The sequence below is a fragment of the Ciona robusta genome, chromosome 9 (assembly GCF_009617815.1).
Source record: "Ciona robusta chromosome 9, ASM961781v2".
Taxonomy (NCBI): Eukaryota; Metazoa; Chordata; class Ascidiacea; order Phlebobranchia; family Cionidae; genus Ciona; species Ciona robusta.
In genome coordinates this window covers 7373173-7385295 of record NC_143243.1, presented here as the reverse complement: position 1 = coordinate 7385295, position 12123 = coordinate 7373173, and the positions used below count along the sequence as shown (strand labels likewise).

Genomic DNA, 12123 nt, shown 5'->3' with positions numbered 1-12123 from the left:
AAAACTAGTCTGTACGTCAGAGAAAAGTTCATGTACTTTGAATGAATGTACGTTATTTATCCACGCGTAGCAGGCCAATGACAGTCGTTATATCACGTGTGTTTTGTTTCATAAACCTGGTGCATGTTTATTGGTTATCACGAGTTTAGCTTTGTTGCTAGTTACTTTACATTTTTTTTAAACTAAAGTTTGGACAACTTAAAAGCAAGTAAGCTTACATGTATTGTCCTTGGTAACGTACGTCACAACGATAGCAACATCTAGCCTCGAACCCGGTAACTCTATATGTTGGCGGCTGTGGCACGAACCACTTTGCCACAGCGCCGACTCGTATTACTCCGCATGGCGGAAGTTCGATACATACTTATATAGTAGGGTGGGGGAAGATGGGACACCTTTTCATTTGGTAGTAAACAAAAATTTTCAAAGAATTTCAAAACCGCATCCACACGACTCCCATAGATTGTTGTTAATTGGTTAAAACACAATCAGAATATTGAGATATTGTGTGCTAAATGTGTCTCATCTTCCCCCACGCCACTATACTTACTTATTGAAAAGGGTGAACACTTTTAAACATGAATGGGACATTTATTTCAACGAGCACAAATCAGTATTCACGGAGTACAAGAAACAGTTCCGTTTAATTATCATTATATAGTACATTGTATAATATTGGTTGCAGAACAAGTCAAGCAAAAGTAAATAAGTCATAAACGCCTCAATGTGCTTATATATATAAAGATTAATACACGACGGGCGTTACGGAAATGTTCATAAATTAACTTTGACTAGGGAGGTAGTTTGGGCATCAACTCATGGCTATTTACAACACACAAGTGCCCGAATTATAATATATAGGTTAACTCAAACATGGCCTACTGACTGAACTATCGAACGTCACTTTTGCGGTTGTTTAGCCTTGGACGCCTGACTGCCAATAACCCTCGGCAGTATGGAAGTTGGCAGGATTCTGCAGGGCAGTCATTGGAGGAACGATCATGGACGAAGCTGATTGGTCAGTAGCTTGGGCGCCAACTAGTGCATGGTGTTGATGGCCTGCGTTGAGAAATATTAATCAGTTAGTTGATTATATAAATGAACAACTGATACTGAATAATGACAGCTGTGTCATGAACTAACATATAGTAGGGTAGAAGGAGATGGGAAACCTTTTCAATCTACTTACTCGTCCGATTTGGTATTAAACTAAGGACTTTCAAAGAATTATAAAACCGTATTCTCACGACTCTCATAGACCGTAGTTAATTGTTTAAAACTCGATCAGAATATTTGGATATTATGTGCTAAAGGTGTCCCATCTTCTTCCACCCTACTATATGTGTTATTAAAAAAAGTATAAACAAAAAAAAGAAACATATAGAGAGAAAAAGCAATAAAAACACTTGGGTCACTTACCTACGTGCATACCACTCAACGATGCTTGGTATATACCGCCGTCTAGCGGTTGCATATGAGAGCCGTGGTGGTCGTGATCGGGCGATGGTTGGTTGGCTGAGCTAGGGGGCGTGGGTATTGTGTTGTGGGATGGTTCTTCAACTCTGCGGTCATGATCATACGATGTGTAGTGTGGTGGGGGTGTAAGGTTGCTTGGACCACCACTGGATAACCCGTATAAGTATGGAGCTTCGTGCATTCTGTGCATGGGTGGGAAGTGCTCGACTTCTGAGTAAAAAGTCAAGTTAGAAACGAATGAATAAATGAAACTGTTGATACCATATATCATACTTCCTGGTTGTTTTTTTTTAACAAGTCGACGGATATGGTTATATAATTCTGCTGATACTGCTTGTGTACTACTAAACGGTACGAGAAATTAGAATAAAAACGTCTTATCTTACCCCACAACTATACGTAAATTTGAATGAATGAATGTAACTTGCTTTATTCTCGCGTGAACGGAAAACAACAGTCCTTATAACACGTGTGTTCTGTTTCATCACCTCGTGTGCGCTAACTTATTACCACGCATGTTACTTTGTAATGACAACGGATAAATTAATGATTGCTTACTCATGGTTTGAGGGAGTGACGTCATCTGGTATCCGTTCATTCCCGTGTAAGGTTCGGGTGGCATGTGGTAAGCTGGGAGCTGGTGGTTGGCTGGGTGAGGTAGTAGTGTTAAATCAGTGGTTTATGAATGAAATGTAAGTTGTTTATTCTCGCGTGGAGAGCAACGATAGTCGTTATAACACGGGTGTTCCGTTTAACACACCTCGTGCCCGCTTACAATTACCACGTTTGTAACTTTATTGGTGATTATTTTTAGTGAATTTCCATCAGGCTAATTACTTTGCACAAATATAAAGCAGGTAAAATAATATCTGTGTTACTTCTGCTACCAGGTATAATGTAAAATAATCTGTGTCGGTTTTTGTATATAAACGTTACACATATTCTAACGTTTTGTCTGTCTTTCAGAAAAACGTATTTAGAGTTTGGTATATAAGTTATTTAGTGGGGTGGGGGAAGATGAGACACATTTAGCACAAAATATATAAATATGCTGGTCGTGTTTTAAACAAATAACAATGGTCTATGAAAGTCGCGAGGACAAGGTTTTATAATTCTTTTAATGTTCTTTGTTTACTACCAAAATGTACGAGAAAATAGAATGAAAAGGTGTCCCATCTTCCCCCATCTTACTATACTTGTGTTTTTACCTTGTGCATGCTGTTGTGTAACGCTGGAGTAGACACCACATTGGCCGATACTTTGTTGATCGTTCGTTCTACGCATTACGTCAGAGCCGTCACTAGCGGCGCTGCTGCGCTGGCTACGTATTTTCTCTTCACGTCGCCATTTTGCGCGACGGTTCGAAAACCAAACCTAAAAACAAAATGGAGTCGAGTCAGCAAAAAGCGGTACTCATAAAAAACAAAACATATAAAAAGTTAAATACGAAATGCCATATTTTATAGGGGTTATAAATCGCATATTTAAAAACTTTTGCACAACTTTTAACTGATAGGCACAAGTCTATTATGGGAAAACCGAACTGTAGTTAATATGATATCGACCTGTATTCGAGCTTCGGGTAAATCAATTTTTGTTGCCAGCCTTTCCCGTGCGAAAACATCCGGGTAGTGAGTCCTTTCAAATTCTGAAGAAATAAAGTTACATTTGTGTTAATTATTACAAGTTTGATCTTGAAATCAATGCCTAACATTTTGCATATAAATTTGTTTTATTTTGTTTTCAACATATAAACAAGTTTTCTTAGGTACATACAACGTGGAGTATCTGGTCACTTATAATAGACAGTTGTCATTCTAACTTCCAACATCGCTAAAGATGGTGTTTGTTTTAAACCGAAATAATTGAATTGAAAATCGGGTTATGCACATGGGCAGTTGTGTTTATATTTTCTTTGGTTTTCATGAATACCTTTTTCAAGAGCTTCGACTTGAATTTGTGTGAAAGAGGTTCGGTTTCGTTGGAGTTTACGTTTCAATTGAAGGCGGGCTTCACTACTACCGTCTTTGGCTTCTGATTCCACAACCGATTCCTTGCCTGGAGGTAACAGCACGAAATAGTGTTTATAAATACACATATACATCTGGATTGCTAAGCTGGTATATAGGAATGAATTGGCAGAACTTGAATAGGAAAAGGTTTTGTATACAACATGTAGTCTAGTGCCGTGTAGGTATGGGTAAAATAGACCATGTTTTTATTCCATTTTATCATCCTATTTAGCAGCAAACAAAGAATATTTATAGAAATATACAAATATGTCCAGTAAAAGTGTGTTGTTGATTGTTAAAAATAATGAAAAAAAATCTATCTTCCCCCACTATATATATGCATCGGGTTTTAATTTCATACTAAAATATTTATTCATTATAACTGTATATATAGGTTATGTGACTCGTAACTCAGGCTAACAGTATATATTGAAATATATTCTATTTTATCTTATGTATAAGATATACGAGAAGATGAGAAAACTGTCATATGATTGATTTGTATTTGATTTTTGATTCCGGATTACTTTCTAATTCCATCATGAGCCACGTTTTGTGCAGTGGAGGGTAAACGTCAAAATATAACACGCGTTGACAGCTTTAATACACATACGGGTTGTAGCGTTAGCGGGCGACATTTGTGACGTAGGGGATTCAATTTTCGGAGGGCGGGTGGGGATTAAAGCAGCAAAAACTAAAAATCGTGTTAAGGCGACGTGACCCGTGTCGGCCTACACATGATTAAAGTCTCGGCGCAATCAGAATGTTGTCATATCGCAGATGATGTCGACATCTTGGCATCAAGGCTTTGATTATTATTTTTTGTAAATAATTAGCCCGCGCGTCGATGCAACTTATGGGTGAAATATTTGACATGGGAACCAATACTTTTGCGGCGGTATGGATATTTGTGCTGTTGTCTTTTTGACAGGGGTTAACGCTCGCTCAATTGAGTTAATGCATTCCAATCCAAAGTGACTAACTCTTGAAGCGAAACTGAAAACGGATTCACGCCGATTTACGGATCCGCATATGAAGGATAAAACACTCTATATGCGTCATTATTTCTCACGGAGCAGAAATCTACTATGATTCAGACCTAAAGTATATCCCAAGGAAAGCATTTCTGTTTATATCTGTTTAATCGCGGGTTAAAAGCGAGCTTAGCACGTTTTTAACTGCTGGTCGAAGCCAGGTATTGGAATCTGAGAGCGTGTGTAATCTAGCAGAAACTTTAGGACCGAATCGGCTGGCGGAAAGATAAACAATACGAATGCGGTCGCGAATGGTGAAAACACACCTGCGGAGTTGAGACCTGGAAATCTGTTCTGTATGTTACTAAAAAATAACTCGATTTTTGGCATTGCTTCACACGCCTATTGCTGGGGGTGCGGGTAAAAAGGAAAGAGATATATACGCGGCTGCTTTATGCTGCTGTGTTGGACAACGTCGGCAGCCAGTTTACCCTAATCCACATGTTCAAATTAATTTCCTTCCAGCTGAGTGGCGAAGTAGCTTACATGGTAGCGGGGTAGGGACGTGCACTGCCCGTTGTGAGAAACTATTCTGAGATGGATTATCCCGAATCGGTCGTAGACGATAATCGTTTTTCGGGCGAATTGTAAGCAACTGATTTCTTTGCAAAAAATGTGAATAAAATATCAGTTCATTTGACCCTGCGTTCGGCTTAGGTTAAAAGTCTTCGTATACTTTGTTTTACAGGCGAAGAATCGTGGCTGAGTTCTGACAGTATATACAATGGTAGATTGAAGGACATTGTCCGCGAATACTTCGTCATGGTGCGTGGATTGTTGTCGAACAGTCGAGGCCCAGCGGGTTTGTCGGCGCTAAGACCCCATTCATTCCGATGTGAAATGGAGCGAATGAGGAGAGAAGCAAAAGCTTAAAAATCAATGAGGATAAATCCTCCTCTCGGAGGCTGTAAGTCGCGGAAGAGAAATACGTTGCGAGAAACTTTCTGCCTCGTCTTTTCCACCTTCCCTGATTTTTACTGACGATTTTCGTTGATCAACTTGACTTAAAACTTTAGCAAAGATATAACTCGAATAATACATGACCCCAAAACTCTAACGTAGGTATATGCTATGCTCGGCTAACCCCTGGGGTGGCAGCTATCGCCGTACAAACGTGAGAATGTGCGCTTATTCAGGCTTGAAATAGAGTTATGTTGCAAGCTACGGAATGTCAACAGAATTCGCTAACAAACTACTTAGCTCTGGCCGTGTCACGGATGTCTTTCATTCTCTCCAAAATCGATCGCTCATAATCGAGTAGGCCGGGTTTTAAGCGAAACTTCGGCGGGGTTTTTGGTCGTCGAGAGCCCGCCGACGGATCGATGACACGCCGGTATCGATCGCGGTGCAACTTGATTCATAATAACTCGGTTTATCTTGGAATTAGCTGCAGCGTCAGATAGGAAATGCGGGGCTGGGCTGGCCGGTTGCGGTCGACGGATCTTTACGTGACGCGACGGGGCGAGAGATCCAAAGAGCTTTTATTATTTATTTTCGAACGCGGCTCGGGAATCGTCTTGAAATCCCGTCCAATTAATCATTAATACGGCTGTCAGTGGTCGGGAAATAGTTTTTATTTTTTCAACTAATGGAAACCAGAGACCCGTTGATGGTTTAAGCTCAACGTAATTATTTTAGAGAGGCAAACAGAGGTGACAAAGCAAGACAACTTTAAGAAAATTCCAAACCACCAAAATCGACGGGCAGCAGTACTTTGCGCTTTTAATGCCGCGTGTCGCCCACAGCGCGGGGCAAAGGACAAATTTCTAGTTAAGATTGAAATCAGTACACTTGCCTCCTTGGCACCGTGGTCGTCGATAATCATTTTAAAAACTCGATAATTCAAAGCGTTGACACGCGGCGGCTTGCATGTCGACGCGATGATCACACAGAGATAAAGCTAATCCTACGCACAACTGTTTGGCCCACAAAACTAAAATACTGGTGAAAAATATGGGAAAACCAAAGTAACGAGCAATCTTGATGAAAAGGTTTTTGCGTAAGTTAAAAAGTAATTTAACCTGCACACACAATCGTGAAAGCATATTTTTTTAACACACAGACTTTATAAATTCCAATGCAAACATGACACCCCATGTGTGATATAATTTTCATTTTAAACATTTCCGTTTAAAATTAAAACCACCATGTTTGTATTAAAACTGTTAGAAAACCCGTGTTTTATGCACCCTTATATAAATTCGTTTATAAATACCGCGATTCACAAAAGTGACTTTAAATAAATGGACACCATATATATACGTCATTTGTAAGCTAAACAGGGGTCTTACCTTTCAGTCCCATAAGACCTTCGGCCGCAATTTGTTCCTGGCACATAGTTTGCTGGGGCAACCAACCGTTACAAGTTAATGACCACTCTAACCCCAACTGCGAACCCGATTTTGGATCTCGACCAGTCGTCTCAATGAAACCTCCGGTTTGGTGGTCACCGTTCAAGTTTCGAAGAACGCGGTTTATGGAAGACACCTATATTTAAATGTCTAGGTAACTTTTGATGCCATTGATTTTTCTAACACAATTTTTTACTGATGTTTCTGTTTTGAAATATGCTATAGTTCATTAAGTTGAATTGATATTTTACAGATACAAAAAAACATTTTATTTTTATGTTATATTTATTTGTTCGGTATTAAAATACATTAATTATACATTCCGTTTTATATTATGCTTCTCAAAGCCAGCCAATCCAATCTACACGTCCAAGGCATATAACTGTACATTATAATTATATTCATACGAAGTTTAAACGCTTACACTCGGTATATTATCGTTGTTGCAAATTCCTTCGTTTAACAAACGATCCCTGATCTCCCATGCAAATATACTGGGACACTCCCGCTTGTAGGAAGCGATTTTGTTGACCACTTCCGGGGTTGCGACTCGAGGCTTGCTTCCCCCGATTGCCCGTGGACGGATTGTCCCAGTTTCGTAATATCTGTGACCGAGAGAAAAAATTATGTTTAAAACTTTTTTTTTTAATTTGTCGATTTCAATAGAAAAATAACAGCACATATGAAAGATATTTAACTTTTGACATCACTAAATATTTTTTGTAATTAAATCGAAACGTTTGAGATGAAAATCGTATCAAACATATATTCATTGTCGTCTCTACCACAGTTTTCAAGTTGTCATGGCAGAAGTGTAAAACATATTTTTTAACATTACACACTTATAACAATCATTACAAAATAAGTTTTAAACCATAAAAATATACAAAAGCTCACCTTGCTAAAATTTTACTGACACATCCGTTCGATACTTGCAGGATCCGCGAGATGTCGCAAGGGCGCGCACCGTTATGTGCAAATTCGACGATTTTTTGACGAATACTGTCAGGAAGGGGTCGGCCGTTGACGAACATTCCGCCTAATTGATTCATTCCGCTATGACCTAAACGCGAAACAAAAATGTTTTTTAAATCAGAAAAATCGAGGTAACGTGTTTTAAATAGGTGTGTACATAGTATTAGCCCGTGAATATTTGAATTAAAACTGAATCATTTAAATCAGAAAAATCGAGGTAAACTAGTTAACCTAATGTTTCAATAAAGTTTATGTGTATATATAGTAGATACACCAACGTAACAAAACTTTGCTTTTATATATTAAGTTATACAATATTTCTCATATCATTTAAGGTTACAAAGCGCATTGATTTTCGCACAGAACTTAACCGTAAACAATAAACATACGCGTCGCAAGGAAATATAGATTAGTAGTCTTACAGCGTGTTTGGCATATTCCCTTCCCTTACCTAAGACGTTGAATTGCGCGTCGTTTATTCCCAATAGCCCGCTCGCGCTTGCTTTTAAAGTACAGACATACAGTAACAAAAGGGGGATTAGTGATGTTTTAGTGTGTTACTCTAAAGGAAAATGTCACGGTTCGACCTGGCTTGTCCAAATTCGTACCAGGTTTTATGAAATATACATAAGAGTTAGTATAACGATATAAGGGGTAAAATAGGACACTGTGAGCTCATAATATCCCATATTTCCTAATCGCGTTTTCAACAAAAAACAACGCTCTTATAGTTGGGAGAATACCTTTATATAACTATTTTATTCTTTATTGGCTACCAAATATGAAGATAATTAAACATGTTCCATGTTACCCCAACCTACTATACATAAACGTACTAAAACTGTCTTTATGTTTAAAAAGCGAATTTGTAAATTCGCGCGAAAATTTAAACATCGGAGCCGTAAATCATGTGCGCGCGGTCGAGCGTAGGCTGATGCGTTTAATTGTTTTATTCTATGACGTCACAATACGAACCGAGAACGAGGCGGGGTGCGCGTATTTTTGAATTGGTTAACCCTCAGTTCGATTGTTTTAGGAGTCGTCGCATTTCTTTCCAATCCATTAACGCTATTGTGATAAATCGTGGGTGACCGTTCGCTTTTTAAGACAAATTGCGGTTCGTGAGCGATTGTGTCGTAATAGGTCACACATAAATTTCATCTTACACAAGCAGTGCTATAATGCGTCATAGCGCAGATCGTAAAAATTAGCTACGTTCGTTGAAATGTCGTGTAAACTTACACGACTACAAGCGGTACATAAACACTTTATGACATAATATCTACGACAAACTTTAAAAAATAATGAAGAAACGTATAGTAAATATATTCACGCCATATCTACGTATTTAGCCATTTTGCGCACTTAAAAATAGTTGTTTGGCCACTTCACAATTTGTTATATGTCCAGTTTATTATCTGATCTGGATCAATTATAACAAGCGCATCTTCCATCTGGATCCTGATGAACTGATACAACGCGAGCGGCGACATACAGTCTGGACATTCACTCGTTCCCAATCAAACGCAATCCGATTTCAATCTGGAAAACGGCAAACACGACTCATCGGTCGGCATTTAATGAATTCTGCGCTCACTGTATTTTAGTGATTTAATATCGCCGTTTTCCAAGGACGCAGGATTAGCCCATCGTGTTAAACTAGGCGGAATGACCCACTCGATCGCTGGATGACGATTCGAGTATTTGGACAATTATTAGGATACTTATCAGGCAGATTATTGAATTGATACAGTTTTCGAGAAGGGGATTTATATCTCGTTTGCAATATATGCATACAATGCTATATAGTTTTATGCGCACATATTTTCGGGTGATTTTTTGAAAAAAATATAGTATTCAAGGAATTATAAATGTACATCTCCGCTTACGACTCCTATAGACCGTTGTTAATTGTTTAAAACACGTTCAGGATATTTCAATATTATGTGCTAAATGTGTCCCGTCTCCCCCCAGCCCATTATACAATAGGCGAGGGGTATGGTAGGGCCATAGCAATTTGTAAACTACCTTTTTTTCTCACACCCAAGTTTGTTTTATACAAGCCCAATTTAAAACGTAATAAATGGCGTTCGATTCGGCCACTGATGGGTAATCAAGGTCGGTTGAAAAATCAGTGTTAACCATATAATGGAACGCGGCCTTTTCGTTCCTTCCAGCACTAATGCGCTTTTGTGGAAAGCAGGAGCTCGAATTATCCACAAAGGAGACAACGCATTAATCGAGTCCCGCAGTTTAACGGTAACGTGGGAATTTCAAATCATGGAAGCTTTCTCTGTGGTGGACGCATAGAACTTTCGTTTAGCGAACCGCAAATCGCTTGTTAATCAACCTCACCGATATTTATATTATGTTGCTGAATGCTGTGCACGTAGAACATGCGAATCACGCTTGCACAATATAATTCGTATTTGTATACTAATATAGTACTGTGGGGTAAGCTGGAGACCGTAAGCAAATAAATCATAAATTTCATTTCCTGATTCAAATAATTAACAACGCTATTAGAGTTATGGCTACGGTTAAATAACTGAAAATATTCTTTGTTTACAACCAAATGGGACGTAAAAAGTGAATGAAAACATGTCCCATCCTACCCCACTCTACTATAGTTGTATAATATAAACGTACCTTTATGTGGAAGACTTTCCCTATTAAAACACAACGCCATGCTGCTGGCTTGCCTACAAGAATCGTACGTCGCCATTTAAAATATTTCGCCGAAAATGTCCAGAGACAGAAAATGTAAATTTTCCTAAATCAGAAAAGTCCTTTATATATAACAGTATATGTCTGTCATTAAAATAATGTCAGTAAGGTTTAAAATTATAAGGTAAACAATTCATAAAGGCATGCAAAAATTACAAAGAATATGTCTTGGTGGTAATTAATATGTTTTTTTGTATATTTTTTTAAAGTAGAACGGGGGAAGACGGTACACCTTTACCACATAATATCTAAACTTTCTAGTTGTGTTTTTAAACAATTAACAACGGTGCATGGGAGTCGTAAAAATACGGTTTCATATTTCTTTGAATGTTCTTTGTTTACTACCAAATTGGACGAGAAAACAGATTGAAAAGGTGTCCTATCTCCCCCCACCCTACTATATCATTTTATTTATCGTCTGCTTGTTTTAACATATTATCCTGTTTAATTCGACCAAGGTTTATATTTCAAACATTAACCATCTCGGTTTTCGGTACATAACAAAAACAAGCGACGACAAAATAAAATTTCGAAGATATCGCGGTTTCCGAAAGCAAATTCAAAACACGAAAATCGAAGTCGGGACAACATAACATATGACGGAGCGATAAGAATGAGATTTGGCGCTGACGAACACGGTAAGGCGGGGATATATTGAGCCTGTAGCCGCAGAGTGTTAATCGTGGAACAGTTGTTTTATTTGGCCGGAACTGCGATAAACAGAATGAGTTAATATTTGTTCTGGAGCCGCCGGTGAGCTATTTCGGTGTTGTCACTTTGCTGATACTTATATTTGCGTGGTGTGGGCACGCGACTCTGCTGTTATCGTTAAGCGATAGCGGAAAAGCGGCCTTGGAAATGGGTTTGTTACTACATTTGTGAGCAAACAGTTTTATCAGTACGGATCGAATCTTGAAAACAAGCCTAAAATTGGAGTCTTGTTGTCCGTGGTTTAAACCGTCGTGAAATTGAGTCTACACGAGCAGGTGCAACAGGCAACTACTTTCGTACATCTGTAAACTACTTCGGCGAAACTTTTAAATAAAATTTGAATCGAAACGTGGCGCGAGACCTCGGGCTCGGAGGAGTGGTGTTCCGTACAATGGCCGACATGGAAGGGCTTTCCGAATTGCACCAAATCGGTGCGGATTAACGCAACGGGATATCGGCCCGTGGACGCCCAAAGTCCCACCGAAATTAATAAGCTAATCCGAAGCAGGTTTCGGAATCGTAACGCAGTAGTGTTATAGGAACCGTTAGAAAAAAAAACTACTTTTGATTTATAAAAACATTCGCACCATTTTTAAAGCTAGCAATATTTAAAAAAATTAAAAACGAATTACGATTTTTTGGGGGTATAGTTGTAAGTTATTATGGTTTTGAAAAAAGTTTCGCTTTATAACAGCGATTATATAATGCCGAAACTGCAATGCGTTCGCTGTGCGCGCTAGTCGCCATTTTGATGAATTTCCATCGAGTCAATATTATGCACGGGAAAAATATTTATACTATCAAATATAAAGTATAGATGTGAAATACAGGTTAATT

At 38.6% G+C, this 12123-nt stretch overlaps 1 protein-coding gene across 2 annotated transcripts; it reads right to left on the bottom strand.

Annotated features, from left to right (window-relative positions):
* Nucleotides 1–209: 209 nt before the first annotated feature.
* LOC149731848 (paired box protein Pax-6-like) lies at nt 210–10682 on the bottom strand. 2 transcript variants are annotated; one of them, XM_089885140.1, is made up of 10 exons: nt 10498–10682; nt 7771–7936; nt 7298–7478; nt 6814–7009; nt 3409–3534; nt 3042–3124; nt 2685–2850; nt 2035–2124; nt 1420–1683; nt 210–1059 (listed from the first exon to the last, which is right to left on the bottom strand). In XM_089885140.1, the coding sequence occupies exons 1-10, from the start codon at nt 10571–10573 to the stop codon at nt 917–919; spliced, it is 1491 nt and encodes a 496-aa protein (XP_089741266.1). In that variant the 5' UTR covers nt 10574–10682; the 3' UTR covers nt 210–916. The 2 variants fall into 2 exon arrangements, with proteins under 2 accessions (XP_089741266.1, XP_089741265.1); XM_089885139.1 differs by having other exon boundaries at nt 1420–1686; nt 10498–10680.
* Between the last annotated feature and the right edge of the window lie 1441 nt (nt 10683–12123).